The sequence below is a fragment of the Carex rostrata genome, chromosome 13, assembly GCF_964058835.1.
Source record: "Carex rostrata chromosome 13, lpCarRost1.2, whole genome shotgun sequence".
Lineage (NCBI taxonomy): Eukaryota > Viridiplantae > Streptophyta > Magnoliopsida > Poales > Cyperaceae > Carex > Carex rostrata.
This window is the reverse complement of record NC_135930.1, coordinates 8,781,832-8,805,016: the sequence shown is the minus strand read 5'-3', so window position 1 is coordinate 8,805,016 and position 23,185 is coordinate 8,781,832. Positions and strand designations below refer to the sequence as shown.

General features: G+C 36.1%; 1 protein-coding gene across 2 annotated transcripts; it reads left to right on the top strand.

Moving 5' to 3' along the window:
• The first annotated feature begins 18,043 nt into the window (after nucleotides 1-18,043).
• Nucleotides 18,044-20,565, top strand: LOC144564705 (uncharacterized). Of its 2 annotated transcripts, none has more exons than XR_013514712.1 (3): nucleotides 18,044-18,417; nucleotides 18,793-19,088; nucleotides 19,591-20,565. XR_013514712.1 is itself a non-coding variant. In XM_078314304.1 (3 exons), the coding sequence occupies exons 1-3, from the start codon at nucleotides 18,241-18,243 to the stop codon at nucleotides 19,982-19,984; spliced, it is 864 nt and encodes a 287-aa protein (XP_078170430.1). In that variant the 5' UTR covers nucleotides 18,044-18,240; the 3' UTR covers nucleotides 19,985-20,565. The 2 variants fall into 2 exon arrangements, 1 of the variants encoding a protein (XP_078170430.1); XM_078314304.1 differs by having other exon boundaries at nucleotides 18,796-19,088.
• The last annotated feature ends 2,620 nt before the right edge of the window (nucleotides 20,566-23,185 follow it).

Genomic DNA, 23,185 nt, shown 5'->3' with positions numbered 1-23,185 from the left:
TTTAAACCTTAATTAAAAATTAAAACTAAAAAAAATGCACAAAAATAAATCAATTGAATTTCGGCCATGTAACCAAATTCAATTTGATTTTCTCATTTGGCAAACCGCCACAAAATGGTATATTTTGTAATTGGTTTGATTTTTGGGGGCATTTCGGTAATCGGGCGAACCTCCTCATTTTTCTATAAATAGAGGGGTGAGGGTGAAAGAGAAAAATACTAATTCACGTATTATAGAATTGTCTGATCAGTTCGTTAATTATATTTTCTCTCTTTCTCGGTTACGGTTGTTATGGGATCGGTGAATAGTGTTTTTCCGAATTTCGCAGTATTTCAGTTTTGCTTATTAGTGAATATGAATAACCGAAAGTTCATGAATAGTGTTATTATGCCTTTTTTGGTGAATAATATTTTTGTAGAATTCTGCGATTTATGGTATTTCTGGCAAAAGAAATAAACCGCTCTCCGGCTAGTCCTGGTGGATAACCGATAGAGGTATCATACGTTTGATACTCCGAGATGAACCATTCCTGATCGTTCTTCTCGCTCTACTGCATTCCAATTAGAATTTGGAGACAAGGTATAAATATGTTATATTAAAACTTTAGAAAACAATTATGGAGTGGATATGTAAAAAGATTAAAGGAAGTTTTGATGCCGAAAGAATACTGAAGGTGAACTGTCTTGGAAAGTTTCCTAACATACCTCGTTTAATCTTTGGCTTAAGTTAGAAGTAAAAAAAAAATTATTTTACGTTCTTTCCGCATCTTAAGCAAATAAATGAATTTGAACAGTCAAAACTCCAACATACTTAATCAATGAGTTTGAACTGTAAAACCCAACAAATATAAAAGGGCAAATTCACGTTAGTTATTACCTGCTTGACCAAGTCAGACTATTTAATCAATATGTAGCTGGTTCAGTAGTTCGCATATTTTGCTCCACCAATTATATACAATTTTTCTTTTTTATGAAAAATAGGGATCATGTCTCCATTTTATTATTTCAAATTAGGTTCGGTGTTATAACTATCAGGTTTTGATGTAAAACTTGTGCCCCCCATTATAAAGTTAGACTCTACATTAAGTCTTTTACGTAAATAAAAATTGAACAAAAAAACCCTCAAATCATATTTACACCGAACCCTAAATTTAAAGCTAAAAAAGAAAATCTGAAAAACAGAGAGTAAGAAAAAGATGAAATAAAATGTAATTTGATTTGCTCATTCTATGCTAATTAAAATTTGTCCACTGATTGTAAATTTCTTCCGCCAGTTTGTGTGTTGTTTTATTCTTCTTCCTAAATTTCTGGCACACCTCTCTTTCCATGTCACAAAATGTGTTATTGTCAAAATCTCGCGAATCTTTTTAGATGTCTATTTGTCCATCAGTATTTGTGTCATGTCGAGATTTGATCTCTGCCTGCCTAATGGAAGTCAGTTTAGGGTTGTCATAATGTCATCTGAATTTCTATTGAGATAACACAAACGCAAAATAAGTGTTTCATGGATTTTCCTTCTGTCTTGCATAGGATATATCTATTTGGTAAATTCTTTCCCCTCTTCATCAGATTATCTATGGTCAGAATTTTGTTGAGGATCATTAACCACACTAATACTTTCATTTTTGATGGAATCTTCAATTTCCTAATTGGTGTATATCTGTATGCAAAATGGGACCCTTTTTTTAGTGTGTTTGAGTGTTATGTAAGCTAATTTTATCAAAAAAGCCTCGCTACTCAAACATTTCCATATTGCACCATCTTCTATTGCCATATTGATGAAAATGTTTCCTTTACTCCTCCAGGTTGATAGCAAGTGTTGTATATCCGAAACCTTTCTAGTAGATGGATCTTCTTTGAACAATGTTAATATGTCTTGTAATTCAAAAACTGCTGAAATGTTGCTTGTGGCATTGTGGTGAGTATGTAAAGTGCCGCATATTTTTGCTTAAGTATCCTAAGTCCCCAATCTTGCGACCAGAATTGTATGGTGTCTCAACACCCCAGAGTTCTTCAGATGAAGCAATCACCAAAGGATATGCACTCTTTGATTGTATGTAGAAAGGAAGGATGGTTCGGTGGTATTGTTTTGTTGTCAGACAGGATGTTTTGAAACATTGTTTTTCAAAAGCCTTTTTTTTCCCGAAATTTTTATTAATAGAAAATATAATAAAATAATATCCAGATTAGGGGACGCTTTTTGTGATTTTTCAGATATAAGGAAAACGTTTTTAAATATCGCGGCCAATGGCCGTTGTGGTTTATAACGGCCATACTTAGTGCCTTATTAACCATTCTAACTACATTAACCATGCTAATTGAACCAGAGAAAAAAACCGGAAAAAAACCCTGTCCGTTGTGAATAGAAATGGCCAGGCGAAAAAAAATAAAAAATTGCTGTCCGTGATTAATAGCAACGGCCAGGAAGAAGAAAAAAAAAAAAAAAAAAAAAAAAAAAGAAAAAAGAAAAAAGAAAAAAGAAAGAGGCTGTCCGCGATTAACAGCAACAGCCCACTTTTTAAAAAGATGTGTCAAGAATGTTGCAACAGTAAATCTGTATTGGAGCTTTTACAAAGAAAAAAGGCCTTTTATAAATCAATCCCATCGCATCATTTTTCTCAGAAAAATATTAAATAAATGAATGGTATTTGTGGGTCCCTAGCATCAATTTTCTCAATTGTCGCTCTTCCAATCAATCACATCACATTACAACATTTTTTTATTTTGGGTACAACTACAAGACTTTTATAAAAGGGCACGATATCGTTCCTTATCACCACAAAATTTGAGCCATTAATACCAAGTGGGCCGTTGCTGTTAATCGCGGACAGCCTCTTTTTTTTTTTCTTTTTTTTTTTTCTTCTTCTTCCTGGCCGTTGCTATTAATCACGGACAGCAATTTTTTATTTTTTTTCGCCTGGCCGTTTCTATTCACAACGGACAGGGTTTTTTTCCGGTATTTTTCTCTGGTTCAATTAGCATGGTTAATGTAGTTAAAATGGTTAATAAGGCACTAAGTATGGCCGTTATAAGCCACAACGGCCATTGGCCGCGATATTTAAAAACGTTTTCCTTATATCTGAAAAATCACGAAAAGCGTCCCCTAATCTGGATATTTTTTTATTATATTTTCTATTAATAAAAATTTCGGCTTTTTTTTCTAGTGATATCTATTCCCAATACCATTTTGTCAGCAAAGCCATGTTAAAGTATGTTAGGTCGAGTACTCCAAGACCCCTAGTTGATTTTGGTTTGCAGATAAGATCCCAATTTGCTAAATGGATTTTTGAGGAGTTCATATCCGTTCCCTTCCACAAAAAATTCCTTCTTACTTTGTCGATTTCACAAATCACGTACTCATGTAGGCAATTTGAGAACTGGCATAAAGTAAGTCGGAATTGCCGATAACACCGTGTAAGTAGAATTACTACATGAACATAAAAGACTTAATGTAGACTTAATGTAGAGTCTAACTTTATAATGGGGGGCACAAGTTTGCCAATTATGGAGAGATGCGAAGCCACCCACCCCATCAGTCTTTTACTGAACTTATCAATCAAAGGTAGATAGGTCGATTTCGGTAGTTTTTTTTATCAATCAACGGGAAATTGACATTGTAATATGTTCATTAGAGAGTGTGATAAGTGTTATAAAATACAGTCTATGCGGCCACAAACGCGTACGCGTTTGTGATCCTCAAGCACATAGAATCCGGTTATGCAGATTAATATGCGGATTTTATAATCCACTTTAAATATTTTATTTTTATTAAAAAAAGGTTGGATTCGGATCCTAAAAAGTTTTAACTCAGAAAGGATATCGGGTAAAAAACTAAACTCAACTTTTTATTCTCATCTAGACTAAATTGTCTAGTCACAACAAGAATGAGACATTTTTCGCGAGGATAAAAAAGTGACTTTTTGCGACGGACTACTCTCATTATTCAGCCTTTTTTTTTTGCGATGGTACTTTTTGCGACGGACGATCGTCATAAAAGCGTTTTTTTCCTCGCAAAAAGTGTCTACTTTGTTGTAGTGAGTTAAGTTGGTTTGAAGAGAATGGAGAGAACTTTCTTTATAGGAACTCCGGCATCTTCATAATGTTAGTTTACAGATGTGGGACTAAAGTTATCGGTTCAATTAATATTTCAGCATTGAGGTGCCCCAGGTAGAGGTGCTACTTTTATCCGATTATCTGGATCCTATTCGGAACCGAACCGGATCTGATCCGGATCCGATTAATTTGGATAGGGTATAGTTTAAAAAATATAATCAGTTAAATTATGGATATGGTTACAAAATTAATAATTTAATAACCGACCCGGATTCGAACCGGAACAGATACTGTAATGGGTAGGATATGGGTTTCATTTAATTATCCGACCCATAACCAAACCCGACCCGATACAAACGTATAAATACCCGATAAAACATATATCAATAACTATTAATATATAAAAATACAACTTTGCATATTAATTTTTGCATAAGCCGTGGTGAACTCAATACTTTTTTTAATATGAGAAAATAGAATGCAGTGACATATTCGCTATGTTTATACACATAGATTGATGCCAAATTTATTCATTCTATAACAACCGCATTAGTTTTTAAATAAAATTTATTACTATGGATATATTCTTCAATATTTGCCTTGATATCCTTTGCATAATAATGGAAATTTATTGCTCTCATTGATATGTCATTTCTACAATTTATTAGTATTTCATTCATAGATTTTTTGAACCATAGAAAATGAAATCGTCATCTCTAATATTTTACTTTTTAAAAATTATCTCTCTTCTTCAATATTTTTTTTCAAAAGTTATTTTCTCTCAATCCTCCTGATTTTTTTGTGACATATACCTGCTCGGATCCAGAACCGCCTCGTATCCGAACCGGACCCAATAATCTACAAACAAGTTATGGGTATATATCTACCCGGAACCGAAAGACTGGACTCGAAATATCTACGGGTAAATGGGTACCCGGATCCGGACCCGATCCAAATTGAAACATATAAGTGTATGAATCGAAATTTGGACCTGAACACTTTTAGAGTACGGGTCCAAATATAATAGTATCCAGACCCAACCCGACCCGATAGCACCTCTAGCCCCAGGTTTAATATATTATTTCTTTTCACAGGGTTCCATTTTATTTCAATGTTTTTGGGCCAAGAATTTAAACCACGCAACATTAGTTTTATTTTCTTCATGCAGGCCGCAATATTACTAAAAAATTATGTCGTTTTAGATTAAATTATGCATGACTTAATATACATGCAGATTCTTTCAGATTTTCGACCACTGTTATAATCATGATTATCTTATGTTCATATATATTCATAAATAATCAAAACAATTAATATTTAATGAAAAAATATGCATATATAAGTCCACATTAAAATTTGTATACGCGGTCGCATACCGTATCAAAATCACATTTTATAACACTGAGTGTGATCCAGTTTTGCGACTCTCTAGAGATGAGCGAGCAGTTCTTATTTTGCCATATTAATCGATAAACCAGAGATGTTTCGAAAAGCTGTCAGTAATATTTTCCAAGTCCCCCAATTATATATAAATCGAGTAATATATATTAAGAATGACAAATTGACAAACAAATTCGTTCACAATTTTCTCGTTATACGTGTGATGAACAAGTATATGTTTTTGAACAGCAAGATGAGACAAATAAAACTAAATTATAAAATACAATATAGTGCATTAATTAATTTGGGTCAAAATGTGTCACCAAGAAATCAGGACACTGGGAGATTTAAGTTAGACGGCCATTTTTATTAATATCCCTAAAAAAAATAGAAATTTTAAAAATAACCCTGTCCCTCATTTTTTTTTAAAAATGCCCTGACCGCCTGGGCCCAGGGCGGCCCAAAAACCATGTGAGGCGCCAGCCCCTGGGGCGGCCCATAAGCCAAGTGAGGCGCCACACAGCCGGGCGCCCCATATTTAATCTGATTTAAACCCTTCGTTTTCTGCCTCTGTCACTTCCCGATTTGAGAATTTCGCTCGAGGCGAGAAACTGAGTGAATAGGTATGTTTTTAATTATAATAATTAGTCATTACTGTTGATAAAGACGGAGTACTGTAGTTAATTTTGACTGTTGTAGTTACTGTAGCGTACTGTACATTTACTGTAGCACACTGTACATTTACTGTATCTGACTGTTGTAATTACTGTATCGTACTTACTGTAGCGCACTGTACATTTACTGTATCTGACTGTTGTAATTACTGTATCGTACTGTAGCAAAATTGTAATTTTTTTAAAACTTTTTTTAAATTATTTTCAATTAGTCATTTATTACTGTACCCATTATTATGTCATGTAATACTTGTAAATTTTTTTTGAAAATGTAGTTTGTTAAAGAAGAGATGTTAGTTGCACTGTATGTCGGCGGCAAGCTAGAAAGGGATGAAAATGGCGTGCATTACACGAAAGAAGTCGCATTTGGCTTCGAGATTAATGAAAATACCACATTTGAGGAACTGAAGCAGCTAATATACGAAAAGACATATGTAAACCCCAACAGGTATGAAATAGAATTGGCTACACGGATTGACAACTCACGCGGGGGGGGGGGGGTAGACCGTACTTTGTTAAGTTTCCAATAACAGATGCCAATTTGTGGAGAGTTGTGTATACTCAATTTGTAGCTTGTGGGGTCCCGGTAATGGACATATATTCGAATAGGGTTCCCCGAACGAGGGCCGGACCTTCAGGTTATGACAACCAGGGGTACCACCAGCACTCCCCTTATGACAACCAAGGGTACCACCAGCACTCCCCTTATGACCACCAGGAGTACCACCAGCAATCCCCTTATGACAACCAGGGATATCACCAGCAGTCCCCTTATGACAGCCAGAGGTACCACAGCCCCGGTTATGACAACCAGGGGTACCACAACTCCCCAGAAAATACTGAAGAGTTGCCACCACCACCCAGACAGACACCCATAATCCCTAGATTTCCAACTATGCCAGAGTCAGGACCGGTACCCGTTAATCGAAATGATATTGATATTGATGTTGATGCTATTGATGCCATACCAGAAAGGGAAATGGAAACGGGGGACGAATACCAAGGGGTTTGGGAAGCTGATGACTTATCAGATGGTGATGCAAATGTACCAGGTTTATCCAGGGCAGAAAAATTGCCGATTACAGGTCGGGGAAGTAAGCATCCGGTTGCCACATTCAACGACACCACAGCTTTCGAAGAGGCAGACATTAGTTTCTTCGGTCCTCGTGTTGAATACAATAAAGAACTTGCCGCAGGGCAAGTTTATACCAACATAGACGAACTTGTAAAGAAAATAAATGAGACTCATGTTCACGGCAACTGGCAAGTACAAATGTCGGCACCGTATATGAGCGATGGCATGGCCCTTTTTTGATAAAGACGGAGTACTAATAGAGGGAGCTCAACAATTCAAGGGTATAGCATGGGCTTTCGGTGCTTGTATCCAGGCTGTGCCATACATCAGACCCGTTATCAACATTGATGCATGCTTCATGTCTGGTCGTTACGAGGGGAGGCTACTGATAGCATGCGCATATGATGCTGAGAACCAGCTGTTGCCTTTGGCGTTTGCAATTGTTCATAAAGAGGACGGCGTTTGCAATTGTTCATAAATTCGGAGATGTCAGGGCGGTAAACTGTACATGCCAGGGACCCCAACTAAGTCACATACCCTGCAATCACGTGATGGCGGTATGCCGAGTGAGGAACTACTGCGAGGATCACTATGTTGTTGACATGTACCGTACCGATTACCTTGCTTCCACTTGGGGTGGATCTTTCCATTCTTATCCCGATTAGCACGAGTGGTCTGCATATGTCGGTGATAGAATACTCCCTTCAGAAGGATGGATAAGAAAGGGGAGGAGGAGACACAAGTGTATTGTAATGACCATGGACGAGATGGGTGGTAGGCGACCGTCGGGAAATTGGGCTCGCCGTTCTGTTTTTGATAGGCGCACGGCAGGTATGTAGCATTGTACGAAATTCATTTATGATTTTATTATATTACTAACTGAATTGTATTCTTATTTTCATATGCCATAAACGCGCACAACGAAAGAGAAAATGCTAGAGTTGTTGCTGAAGCAACTGGTAGAACACAACCCCCCCCCCCCCCCTCGTCCGAGCCAATCATCTAGTTGCCAAGCCTCTACAAGTAATGCCGCACCTGCAGCTCATACCAGTACAACTAGTCGTTTGTTAGGTTTATTGAGATGTCGTGGTAGGGGCAGATAAACTTGCTATTTTGCTTGTGTGAACTTTTTTGTTTATTGTAATATATTACTATGGGACTGCTGTATTACATTGGCGCGCATTATGTTGAATATAAGCTTTAATGGTGCAGAATTTTAATAAAAACAGCGATTTTCAAACCATCTTAATAAATAGTAAAAAAATTCTAAAAAATGTAAAATTTGGTCTCCAAGCATATTTTATAATAGATTGAACATCTAACGGTTTAGATTTGTTGTTTGATACACACTAAAATATAACCCCGGAAGCACCTCGGCCGAAATGCTTCCGGTAGCCATACACATAATATTTTATTTTTTGACATACACATACACATATAAACCCTAAACTTTTTTCACAAAATTATTCAAATCAAAATACTAAGATAAAAAAAAAAAAAACGGGTTATGAGGCGCCCTGGGGGCTGGCGCCTCACTTGTGCTATGGGCCGCCCCATGGGGAATTTTGGGCCGCCCTGGGCCCAGGCGGTCAGGGCATTTTAAAAAAAAAATGGGGAACAGGGTTATTTTTAAAATTTTGATTTTTTTTAGGGATATTAATAAAAATGGCCGTAAGTTAGACATGATTTCTTCAATTAATTATATTTAATGGAGTTCATTTTGATAAATAAGTTCTTCCAGCAGCATACTCCTTTGCTTGAAAATATTTTTGTTTCTAACATACATGAATTTGCAGTATGATAGTCTTGTTGTTTTCAAACAAGATACTAATCTAGAAGATTTTTTTTTTCTTTTGCAAAAGCTGACGGTCTCAAATACAAATTTTGAATAGAAATGCTGCTCTCGTGTTAAGTCATATGATCGATTCATTATTTCAGTTTTTTTATTCGATCAATTGGATTCAATATCTCACCATACAAAATTTGGCATCTCATAATATTTTATAAGGTTTATATTTTTTATGATTAATGTTACTTTGAAAAATAAAAGAGCCCGCACAACGGTTTCCTGCTAGTAGTGTCAGTATGAGGTACATTGATAGGAGCCACTCGTGCTCTCAAAAATTTTGAGCGTAAATTAAATTTATTCCTCCGAAAAAATATTTTATTTTGACTTATGTCTGTGCCAAATTGGCAATGCTATAAACTTGGTTCGAAATTTTTAGTAAGTTCTAAATTAGTAAATTATTTCAAAAAAAATAAATATTGGGTTCTAGTTAAAAAAAAGGCATAAAAATAGAATCTTCAAAATTCAATTTTGAACTTTAATCGTGTCTGGGTCTACGCTAAACCTTGTACGAAAATTTGTAGTATTGTATGTTTATCGTATTTTAATTTTTTCCAAACGTGGAGTTCGACTAAAAAGTGAACAGTTTCTGTGATGGAAAATTTGTTCCTGACCATAAATCTTATTTTGTACTTGTCATAATCATGTAAAAATTCCGTGCTTTCTCAAACACAAATGCAACAACAGAAGAACAAACAAATAAGGGTATTTTAAAGAACCCAGATACAAAGAGAGGGAAAGGACAATTAATCTTGATTTTTTCTTTAATGAAACAGGTGGCTAAGGCCAATAAGAAGCCGGAACAACAGAAACCAAACAATCATAATGAGCAAATACCTTAAAAACCATATAAATTCTTTATTACTTTGATTCGTGTTACAAGAAAGAGCAATAAGTACAAAACCTTTTTGTTACGACTATCTGTGGTTGTAAAAAAACTAGGTTTAACAAACTCTCATCTAGCTAGTATATTACTGATGTTTTGCTGAGCTACTAGGGTAATATGGATCACTACAGTCACAAAAAATATGGACTGAGAGAGATTAGGTAATTTTTTTTTATAAACAAAAAAAAAGAAAAAAAAAGAAGAAGAGCTCAATGTTCCTCTCCTTTGTAACTCTCCTCTGGGTTCTGCTCCTGAAGCCAAAGACACCAACCACCTCCTCCCTGCTTCCTTCTTATGAGAGCTTGTCACAGATATTCAAGGGAACTTTGGTTCCTGTGGCAGGATCTACCTGCCTCTTTTACAAGCTCTAAGAGCCATTTTTTTCCATCCTCTGTATTGGGATTAACTGTGTCAAATTTCTCTTCACATACCTTGAGCACATATTCAAGTATTTCAAATGCATCCTCGACCCTGGTAATGAAAAATTGTAAGAGAGAAGATCAATGTAGTTCAACCTTTGCTAGGTTCCTTTGTGGTCCAACGGCTTTTTGAAAAACTATATATACTCTTTGATCTATGTACTTTTTCTGATTTATGACCTATTTTGACTACAGTTGTATTTGGGTATTAATTTCCTTGATTATCATTACTTGGCCCTTTCAATATATTTTAATTCACATTAGATTTTTTTTCTTGTTGAGTAAATTAATTTAGTAAGTTATGAAATGTTGTGTCATCCACATAAGTCTATTTAGGAAAGAAATAGTTATATCAAAAATTAGATAAGATAATGAAATAATAATGTCTCTGTTCTATTTTGCATCAGACTCACACAGTACAAGACATCATATGTATAAACAAATTGTTATTTTAAAGTTAATATGATGATAGTACAATATGATTTTAGCACCAAAGTCGAACTTGGCCTTACTGAATCAAATAAACAGCCACAAAATATGGAAAATTTAAAACAAGTTTCAAAAAGCCAATTCTAGACTTATAAAAACATATCTTTGGGGGCAGCTTTGTTATATGAACAAAAAAAATTAATTTTTTTCTGTCAAATTTTATTGCATCAATCAAACACAATGCAAATCATCCTTAAATTCAACGACAGAGATTTCAAAAACAATCATTAATTCCAAGTATTAAATGGAGGCAAAGGGACTCAAAAGTACTAAATGCACCTCAAGCAGAATCCTTACCTTCCCGTGTCATCATAAATTGCTGTGACCTCAAGAGTGTCAGAGTAGGCAGGCCCGCACTCTCGTTCAAGCACCATTATCGACCCCTCAAACAGCTCAACGGCCTCGTCAAACTTAAACAGCTGCACACAAGCCAGCTCCATCTCCCCTTCAACTTTCAGTTTGCTAACAGTACTCTCAAATGAGCTACTTGCATTGGCGTACCTCCCATGAATGTAGCAGATCACCCCCATTTGCACCTCCAGACCTGCACCGGCTCTCCGCTGGCCAGGAGATGATTCCTTGGGGGGCTTCAGTGTGCACTGGAGAAACTTGAGGAATTCTTCAAGCTCACAAAAAGACTCCTTAAATTGGAGCACCTCAGCCAAGTACCTGTGAAAAAGTACAAAATTTTATGATGGTAAGATGGTAATTCAGGGAAACACAAGTTTTCTATTTTCAAGTGATTCCTGCAACGTACACTGAGCTTTGCCTGCCAAAAAAGGTAAACAAACCTACTGATTGAGTAGTAAAAGGCTATTTTTGCTGGAGAAATAAAATTCACAATTCAGTTACTTCAGACAGAGATTGTTTAATTAATCCCAATTTCAGTTCGATATACAATTTATAGTGTAACCACTGTTTTTTTACTAAAAAGAAGGCAAAGTCTAGTGAATGGAATGCCAATGTATTGTCATACAAATACAAAATTAAACGTCACTTGAAAGTATAAGCTATGGAAACTAATATCAAACAAAATCAAATATGAAGTTTCATTGCTTAACATATGAGTTTCATCTTTCTCTCCTATAAGATGCCTCCATTATAATTTATCACTAAAAACTACAATAAAAAGTTATTAAAAAAAAATCATCAACACTAGTGTTATTTTTTAATAGACCTTAGAATAAAGAGTTAGTTTTAGAAATTTTAAAATTCCAATTCAATTTATCTATACTACAAATTAAATAAAAATAAGCCAAGTTTTGTGCTCAATTCAAACTCATAGATGCAACAGAAAACACAACCAGATAAGATGAAAAATGAAGGAAATTTAAAAAATATAATAATGACCAAACTCATACCTTAGAGCATAAAATAACTGTCATTGCCAACTTTTACAGCTATGCTATCACCTCCAATGCAAATGAGCTCATTACTGCTTGCTCCAGCCACATGACCTACTGGGCCAATTCCACTTGTGCGGCTTATAGGACCGCTGCTTCCTGGCCCACAATCCCCATTGCAATACTCAATACCGCGTCTCCTTACTCTTGGAAGTCATGACCCACGGCCAGCAACTCGGTCTCGAGACTGACCTCCCCCCACACGATTCTTAGAACCACCTTGATTTCCATCGGAACGTTTTTGTCCACCATCACTTGAATGGCCTCCTGCACCATTGTCCCCCTCGTGTGCTCCAGCATCACCCCCATTTCCGGGGTCTCCCGGCCATCCATCAGGTCGAACACCATTCAACAAGTGCAATGTAGGTTCTTTATTATATATCAAACAGAATTTCTGTTTTACTTTGATTTCATTATCTATGCCCAAAACATCTACACGTGAATAGGATCCGGATAGAAATCCCTGGGATATTCTATCCCAATTGCGAGCTAACTGCAGATTATTGTCGTCAACAGTGACCGGTGACTCGTATTGCTGAAATCCCTTTTGGAGCAAATTGCGTATTGGGAAAATTCTTAAAGCTTCAGCAAAGTAGAGAACCAGTATAATAAAAGACTTTCGAGCTTGTTTAGGGTTGTTTGGTTTACGGCTTTCGTCAAGAGTTTTTGTATAATCGTCTAACACAGTTATGGCATTCTCCAGAGCAGCTCTAGACACGTCTATGTCTGAAATATCATTTGGATAGTTGCCATCAAAGTATAGAGACCCGTGTTGTCCCGGGAGACTAGAAAAATCATCATCAGGAGCGTTCCCGGTCACTAATCTCCACGGATGTGATGGCCCACGGCGTAAGCCATAAAGCCACAGTGATTCGAGACTTTTAACTATTTCGATAGTTTTCCCACTTAAATTTTTTAAACTAACTATGGACCATCGCGAATCTTTGGTAAGATTTGCCAGACCCACTATGCCCATGCCGGCATGAAATCTGTCTAACCGGCGAAGGATCCTCTCATGATATCTTTTGATGAAATCACAATACACACCTGTCCCCACATCAAATGCCTCTTCAAGTACTATAGGCATTGAAGCTGGTGTAGCGCCAGAGAAGCTAGGCAGAGGAGATAGCAACATAGTTAAACCAGAGAAATAAGATAGTCAACTACAAAATAGAAACATAGTAAAAAAATTTTGGACAGTAAACCTAACAGTTTTAATCATACCTGAACGGTCTTTCCAAGATAGTCACCCCTTTTCTCCTTTTCAGATACAGAAGACCAAAAAAAAAGAAAAAAAAATAAACAGCAAAAAATAATCATGCATATTAGATAACAAATGGGGTACTGAAAATGAAATGGAATATTCAAATTATTTTCAGTTCCTCTACACATTATGATTGTCTTCCTATGTATTCCCAGTGTATCTGAACTAACATCTAACATTTCAAAGCTTACCATTTATGTTGTAAAATTAGTCATCTACTTGCGATAACAAAGGTACCGTAAAACTCATCGATTGATTGAGTGAGTGAGTGAGAGAGAGAGAACCGATTTTAATGGAGGTGACGAGCGGAGACCGGGCTGGAGGAAAGCGAGAGCTGGGGTGGCGGGAGGGAGAGAGAAAAAGGAAATCCAGGTGGAAACCGATTTCAGATGGGCATTTCTTCACGGCCTACTAGGCTTTTAAAAGCCCAAATGAGTGGGTTTGTGGCTGTGTCCACCGGTCTAGTGATAACGCGGCCCATCTCCTTGTAACCTAGGTCTCTCAATAACATGCTCGTTTACCTCGTAAAATTAAGGTTATGATATGTTAAAGTAAAACTAAACTAGAGTATGCTAAAGTGGATATTGCATTTCAACCCTAATACCAGATAATAGAATAAAAGATTGCTAGGATGATAGAATAGAAGTACAACTTACTATTGTACCTTAAAAGGTTGAGATTTAATTATTTGGATAAATATATTATTTAATTAACAAAATTGACCAATTAACATGTCACCCATATGTTAATTTGGTACAATACCACAAAATAGGAAATAAAATCCACAAAACAAAATTCATATTGAATTCTACTTAGATAATTATAAATTTTGATATAAAATACATCTTCTAACTCAAAATTGTTGAAAAGATATAAAATTTGCAAAATCGAAGGTTCTGGTTGGTGTTACGTGGCTCTGGGTACACCTAGCAATTACCCTAAGCTTTCTGGGTGCAAACTAGAGACAAACAAATCCCCAGCAAGGGAGACGCACAAGTCAGTGACTCAAGCCTATTTTCGCTGATGTCTAGAGATAGGTGATCATGGTTCAACAAAATTGAACCATGAACCTAGCCGTCAATGCATCGGCATAGCAAAGACCTAGTCTACCCAAACCTGACATTGGAATTAAAACCAGCGCTCCTGCGCCTCTGACCCCTTCGTTCTGCATGGACTCGGAACACAGTAAACCAAATATGAGGCTTAGTCCGATTCACAGTGAACCATGTGGTCCCATCCGTATTGTCTCGAATCAAACTGAAAGATTGACATGGGCCCCATCCATCAGTTCCCTCTTCCTCCATTCACGCTCTAAGCCAAAATTGAAACCCAAAATTCGAAGAAGCTAGTAAAGCTTAACACAAGCTCTCACCTGGTATCAACAATGGTTTATACCCTCTCTTCTCTGCTCAAACCTTTACAAACAACTCTCTCTCACAAGCTTCAATTGTGGTCGGGAAGAAAAAGAAGGTTGAAATAGGAACTCGGGCTCTATTGTTAATTGGGCTCTGAGATTTAAAATGAATGCTAATTAGGCCTCTGCGATGTCATATAGGTTGCCAATTTGGTTCAAGATAAGCTGGAAAAGGTGCATTGCAAAGATGGTACAAGCCCGCTTTATGTCATAACTGGTGAACATCAAATTTGTTGCTTAAATGGTAAATTAGACCATGGAGCAACTTAAGCTATTGTATTCGACACCATATGCCGCTCCACTGTTGCCAGGAGAGCTAATATCAATGTAGGTGCATAATTGAACTCGGTACACCGCCAAACCAAGACAAATGACCCTATATAGTTGTTACCAGCCCTGTGGTCCCTTCGAACACATGTTGCTCTCTCCCTGGATGAAGCAAAAAAATGAAAATTCCTCTCCAAGGGTACAGGAGTATGATAGGGCCGAAATAAGTAGTATTTATCTCTATCATTTGACTTAAAATATTATCAAATATTGAGTTACAATTGTTAATTTTATATAAAATCATATTACTTTTGCCATTTTAATTGATTATGTAGGTATTATTATGACTAAAACAGGTATAAAACAAAGCATTCTAGACAGATTGGTCCCAGCCATGCGGTTGCCCATCATTCGCATACAAGTGAAGTCCGCCAAATGCATAAAGGTGCACTACAAACAGAGAAGAATTTCACAGCACAGGAATTCCATGCAAATGAATTATGCAACCGCATGCAACCCAGACAAACACACATGATAACTAGCATACAAGCAGTTGCAGCACTAAGCTTGGCAACCAAGTTCCACTAAACTCACTAACACATGATGGATGAATTAGAACTCATCTTCTTATATGGACATAGTAGAAAACCTAGTAGGATATAAATAGAGTAGATTTAGGGTTTCCCAATGAGAGCTTATTGTTGGGTTTTACATGCTGCTAGATGGTGCAATTTTAATTTTTTTATTATAATAATTTCTCATTGGGTAAAGAAAGGCGCGTCATCTCGAAGGTCGCGGGCCCAAGAGACGTAAGCATTAGTGTCGAACTCCGTAAACAACTCTCATGTCAAGTGTCTCTAAACTCTATTATTTATTTTACATTTTAGCTTAGAACAAAATTATCTTAGTTTTCGCCAAGAATAACTTATAGACACGCTAGAACTTTATTAATTAGACAAAAATCTAAAAATGCTCTATTCACCTCCCCCTCTAAGTGCCTTTGGGACCAACAATATTTTTATCTCTAAAGTTGCAGTATGGTAAAATATGTATTTATAATACCATTATATTTAATGGAAATATTAAGATCTTAATAAATAAATAAATAAAATACTGTAGCTAGACGTTGACCGGCCCAATGCAGGGAAGCTTGGTAGATAAAACTGGCCGCCCCACGTTTGGGCAGTCAGGGCAAATTTGAAAAAAGAAAAAGAAAAAGCGAAGGACATATTTGATATTTTTATTATTTTTTTAGGGTATTAATAAAAAATATCGGGAATATCAGTAATAGCCAAACTGAAAAAATAACAATGGCCAGGAACCACTACTAATATTTTGTTTTAAACATTACACCCTATGAGCAGGGACTGATGCAGGATTTTCACCAGGATTTTCACCAGGGTAGGGCAAAATGTTAATGAATTGGGTTTAAATAACTAATCGGGTTCAAACCCAATAAGATAATCGAGTAGATAATCGAGTATTAGAGTTCTACAACCTAGTAATTCAATATTACCATTTACTTATCACAAATTCAATCTACCAATTATCCAACTCTAAGATCTAAAAATTGAATCTACCAATCAATTAGGATTCAAAGACCAGAATAGGTCAATTCTCTTTTTCAGAATAGAGCAAAGTAGTAAAATTCAGTTGTCCTATCCTGTGACACACTGCATCCGCCCCTGTACGGGTGCAAACGGGTTGGATATTATTCAACCGTATCTGACTCCGTATCCGAAAATTTAATACGGATATTCGATATCCGAATATCCGTGCGGATACGAATACGGATATGATTTTGAATTTTAATTATTCGTATCCGAATAATAGATATATATTATATAATTTAATATGAATTATTAAAAAATTATGTTATTCACTATTATAAAAGGCAGATACAGTTAATATCCGATCCGTATCCGTATCCGAAAAATAAAAACGGATAGATATGATTTTACCACCATCTGATCCGTTTGCAGCCCTACGCCCCTGCCTATGAGGCTATGACAATTCCATGAGCGTCCATGTGACGCTGAAATTTTTTGTGGAAAGCGATGTTCAATTTTGTTGGCATATACAGGATACCATATTTTTAACCGAATTCTGAGAAATACGATTTTCAAATGTAAGATACTATATTTCTCAGTACATCTTGTTGTATGAAAATAAACTATTCTTAAAAAAAATTTCCGTATTATATCTGAATAATAAAATTTGATATTGTCTAATTATCTACGAATTACGAATATATTACCATGTAAACTATGATGCACATCATCCTCCAATTAAAATATGTATTAATATAATGAGCCCGAATAAAATTCGGAAACAAAATAAATTAAAAAAGCGTTTCTGTCGTAAAGTACTGCAGAATTAGTTATTTTAATTTACCATACTGGACGGGTTTAAAAAAAAAAAGAAGGAAAACGCTGGTATAAAAAAATGAGTAATTTCTGTTTTCTAACAAAAGAAAAACACCTAACAACGACACCTTAAATAACAAAATATAAAACCACATTAAATAACAAAAACAAAAAATGACCACCTTATAACAAACAAACAAAAAAATCATATCTTCTGAGGTAACAAAATAATATTCTGCTAAAGTCCATACCGTCCAGGCGTCCAATCAAACTCCGCACGCATATTAAGGAAGCTCCATGCATCGCACGGTCCGGATCTAAACAGAAATATTCTGTTACCTCAGAGTTCCTCAGAGGAGGAGGATATGGACTCGCAAAAAAAGGGGCCCAGCTCACCAGCCGAATAATGGAACCCACGAGTTTCCCGCACAATAATTGACCAAACTTAGCTGTCGCTCTATGCATCCATTGATGTATTGATGTCTCATCATGCTTCACGCTCTTTTCATTTCCCATTTCTCTTTCGCTTAACCAAGTCTCCCTTAGACTCCGTCCACTCTAATCATCTCTCGCCTTGTCTTTTCTTGCTCCACATTTCTCTGCTTCCTCCTCTCAATCTCCTCCCATACATATGCCACAAGCAAAGAAATTAACCTTACAAGAAGAAGAGGAAGAAGTTCATAGAAAGGGGGTAAATAAGGAGACATGGCGAGTAGAATTGAGATGGATTATTATAAGATTCTTGAGGTGGATCGAGATGCGACCAGTGATGACATCAGGGCAGCGTATAGACAGCTTGCGATAAAATGGCATCCTGATAAGAATTTGAATAAAGTTGTGGAAGCAGAGGCCAAATTCAAGCAGATTTTGGAAGCTTATCAGGTCGGTCTTCTCATTCTTTCTTTCTTTATTTTTACAAAATTAATAAATCTCATATGAATTTACCATCAAAGATCTGTTCTGGACCAAAGATTCTACCTTGATTTGTGTTTTGAAAATTTTCCAACACAAGTTATCACTTTGAGCATTCAAATGCTACCTCCTGTTACTGAATTAGATCCCAAAGATAAAAAAATTCCCTGTAGATCATGAGAAGTCAACTCTGATCTAATAATTTTGATACCAGTCACACCATATTTATATTATTCCTTCACCTTCCTTTTTAAGTAACAGAGCAGCTCAAACAAAAACAACTTCGTTTTTTTACATTTAATTAATCATTTTAAACATATCCTCCTCCAAATTTTGCATCTTCAGTAGGTGCTGATTGATCCCAAGAAGCGTTTAAAATATGATCGAAACAGAGAGAGTAATTCTGCCACCAAGTATGGTGAATCCTCATCTCGCAATGCAGAACAGAATGCATGTGCAAGCCAATACTCGCAATATGGAGCATTTAATGAGGCCTTGTTGGCATCGATATTTCGTTGGAGGGGTAATCCAAAACTTAAAGCTCCACCGATTGAGCACCGGCTTGTTTGCACTCTAGAGGAATTGTACAGCGGGACCGTGAAGACTATAAGACTTACAAGAGATGTTCTTGTTTCTTCAGGGTAGGCACAAGTTTCTCTTTAGTTATATGATTTTGTGCTTTTATGTTACAAATTTACACTTTATCCATGTGTTTGTTGGGTTTGGAGGGATTTTGGTTTTTCATTTTTCTTCATGCTAATTATCTTACATGAGCAGTCCCTACAGTTGGAGTTTGAATAAGTACCAATACATGCATGGTACACATTCAAACTCAATTAGTTAATGCTGGATTTTCAAATAGTTAATTTGATTTTGTTGCCTGTTGAGATCATTGACATCTCAATCAGTTGTTAAGCATCCAAATCATGCTCTTTGATTTTGAGTTCTTTCTTTGTAGCTATACAACCATTAATGTTTAGGACCCAAAATTGGTTACTTGGTAAATTGCCATTAAAATTCACCTTATGATATCTATGACTTGTTATTCTTGCAACTTGTTAACATCTTCTTAAATTAAAACATCTGCTTGTGATTTATTCCCTACAGTTGTTAATAAAAGTTAAATGTCTTGTAATCTATCAGGAGGAAAATTGTAGCAACCGAAATGCTAACCATGAACATATTGCCCGGAGCAAGGAAAGGTACAAGATTTATCTTCGAAGAAAAAGGAAGCGAAGCACCAAACACGACTCCCGCTGATATAATTGTAACAATAGATCAAGAACCTCATGCTGTTTACACAAGAGAAGGTGATGATCTGATAATTTCTGAAACTATCTCCCTGTGGGAAGTGTTCACTTGCTCTTGTTCTCTCGATTTGACCACACTAGACAGGAGAAAATTAGCGGTACCGATAAATTGTGTTTCATTTCCACCCTTTCGTGAGAAGATAATTCCAAGGGAGGGAATGCCATCGACAAAGGATCCATCAGTACGAGGTGCCCTTCGGATCAAACTAAATCTCAAAATGTTTTGAGCACATACAACAGCATATAAGTGAATCCAGAAGTCAGAATTCACAATCTTTCATAAACTCAGTACTCGATGTGAAATGCTTGACTAATTGCAAGGATGCAATTAAACATTATTTTACTGAATGAGAAGAAACAAGAAACAAAATCTCGACTGAACCGATATTGTGATCAGATTTGTACAGTACTGAGATCATCCAATCCAATCCAATGTCCGTTCGTACATACACTAGATCCAGAACAATGAATGAAAGGTTCCGTTTACCATTGCATTGCTACTTCTTTTCAACTAGTCCGTTTAAGTATAAATCTCCGAAAGATAGATACTGGTATTTTAAGGTGAAAACAGAGTTGGTACCAAGTTGTTCATATTATTTGCTGTTCTTTCTTTTCCTTTTGATTGATAGATATATTTTTTTTCTTTTGTTTGATGTATTCTGTCATTCTTTTCCAGTGTCTCATGCAGGAAAAATGCTCCTGTGGGCACTTATAATTTTGTCATTTTTAATTTCTTTTTTTCCTTTTATAAAGCAAAGTGTACATAACATTATTTAATTTATATAGTTAGGTATCTTTCATTCTTTTATTTTTGTCCTCTTAAAAATTCTTTCGTAGAACTGATCTTTACTAGAACCTTTTGTAATTGTATTTATTTTTAAAAAATTACCATTTGCTAATCGCCTGAACTTAATAAAATTATTAATACTATAAACTTTTTAATCAATATGACTTCAGTACGGGGATTTTTTATTGGTAGTAACTAATAAAAAAGAAGAGAGAAACGGTAAGAGTACCAATATTTTTATAGTGATAGTAAGATAGGTATCATGTGTACCGATCCTAAAATCTAAACCAATTAGAATAGGAAATATTATACCGATTCTTTGCAAAATAATAAAAAAATCTGAGTTAAAATCGGTGCATATAATACTGATTCAAAATTTGACATTTTTAAAATCAATACAATTCGTACCGATCTTATTATCAATAAAAAAACACCTATACTCTTTCTGTTTCTCTCTCTTCTTTTCTATTAATTACTACTAATAAAAAATCCCCTTCGGTACTCAGTTTCCGTCTAACTGCTGTCAGTTCGGCGTACAATTTAAGTACGACCTCTAATTATATAAAATATCCAACTCCTAAACGGTTCCTGATGTGACCAAATCTCCTGGCTTACATGGTTCATCGCTACATTCATTTAATGTCCGGCCATTTTTATTAATAACCCAAAAAAAAAAGTTTTTTACAAAAATAACCTCAAAATCTAATTTTTTTCAAATATAACCAAACCGCCAGGGTTGCTGGCGGTCCACTTCTATAGCGGACCGCCACTATTCCTGGCGGTCCACTTTTTTTTTTTTTTTTTTTTTTTTTTTTAGAGATCTGATTTTTTTTCTTAATATTTTCATTTGTGAAGTTTTAGTTTTTTTTTTGTTTAGGGTATTTGTCAAAAAATTAAGGACTTGGCATTTATTAAAATTTTAAATTTCAAGTTCTGACAGCTTGGGCGGTCCACTAGGGACCAGACCGCCAGTATCCCTGGCGGTCCGCTAGCTGTCTTATAAGCACGCTTTCTCTCTCTCTCCAGCACACAGTCTCATTTGTTAAACCACAGAGAAGAAAGAGAGAGCGATTTTGGCGATTTTGAAGCGATTTTAGGCGATTTAGAAGCGATTGCTACAGGTATTTTATTTTTTATTTAATTATTTTCTATTTAATTTTTAATTAATAATTATTATACCCGCAGTATGTAAATACTATAAATTAGTCTTTAATTAATATTATAATTAACTTTTAAATTGCAAAAAATAATGAATCTATTATACTGTAATTCTTATGAATTTTTTTTTTTAAATGTAGTTTGTTAAGGAAAAAATGCTGGTTGCACTGTACGTGGGCGGTAAGCTAACTAAGGGTGTAGAGGGCGTGTATTACTCGAAAGATGCCTCATTCGGCTTGCAGGTTAATGAAAGAACCACATTTATTGAACTTAAGCAACTAGTATACGAAAAGACTGGTGTAAACCCCAACCGGTATGACTTAGAATTGGCTACCCGAATTGACACACAACGGGCATGTGCATATGATGCTGAGAACCAGTTGTTGCCTTTGGCGTTTGCAATTGTTCAGAAAGAGGATGGTGAGAACTGGGGATTCTTTATGCAGTTTTTAAGAAGACGGGTGATTGGGCCAACAAAGTTTTTCTCTGTAATATCAGACCAGCACAAAGGAATAAAATATGTTTTTGATCGGGAAGAATACGGTTGGTCAACACATACTGGCGAGTGTGTGCACAGGTTGTGTATGCAACACGTTGCGGAGAACCTTAGCAAGGCAACCGGACACGATACATGGGTCCTAGAAACATTTAGACGTAATTGCAAAAAGAAGAAGCCGAGAAGGGTGGAAGAGATGAGTAGAGAATTTGCAAAGGTATGTGTTTGTTAATTGTTTACATGTCTTATTGTACTTCGTGGACATATTTTTATTTTTATTGTTTACTTATATTATTTTATTTCCTTATTTATATGTAGTATATGTCGAAAGCAAATCTCTACTTAATGAAGGTGGGCAAAAATAATCCCAGAGATGTCCAAGAGCCACCAGCATACGAGAAAATATATCAAGCACGTGATGGAGGTTACCGTTGGGGAATTATGACCACCAACGGTTCTGAATCGCTGAATGCAGTCTTCAAGGAGAGCCGGACGTTGCCTGTGGCTGCAGTTGTAGAAGACACTTTCTACAAGTTAAATACCTGGTTTCAGGAACGGCGTGCTAAGGCCGCAGAATTAATAAGGATGAACCAGTCATTTTCAACAAGGGTGGAGGAGAAACTAAGAAAACACAGGAACAAAGGTGCAACTATGACCGTGATCCCGATGGGTAATGATGGTACAGAATTCGAAGTGCACAATCCAAATGAGTACGTTCCTTCTAGCCGTAGACCAGATGGCACTATGGAGTTTGTGAAGAGGGCTTTCAAGTACGTAGTGCAATTCCGAGAGGCAAGAGAGGTGACCTGTACATGCCAAGGACCCCAACTAACACAGATACCTTGTAGTCACGTGATGGCGGTATGCTGAGTGAGAAACTTCTGCGAGGATCACTATGTCGCTGACATGTATCGTACCGATTACCTTGCTTCTACTTGGGGTGGATCTTTCCATTCTTATCCTAACCAGCATGAGTGGCCTGCGTAT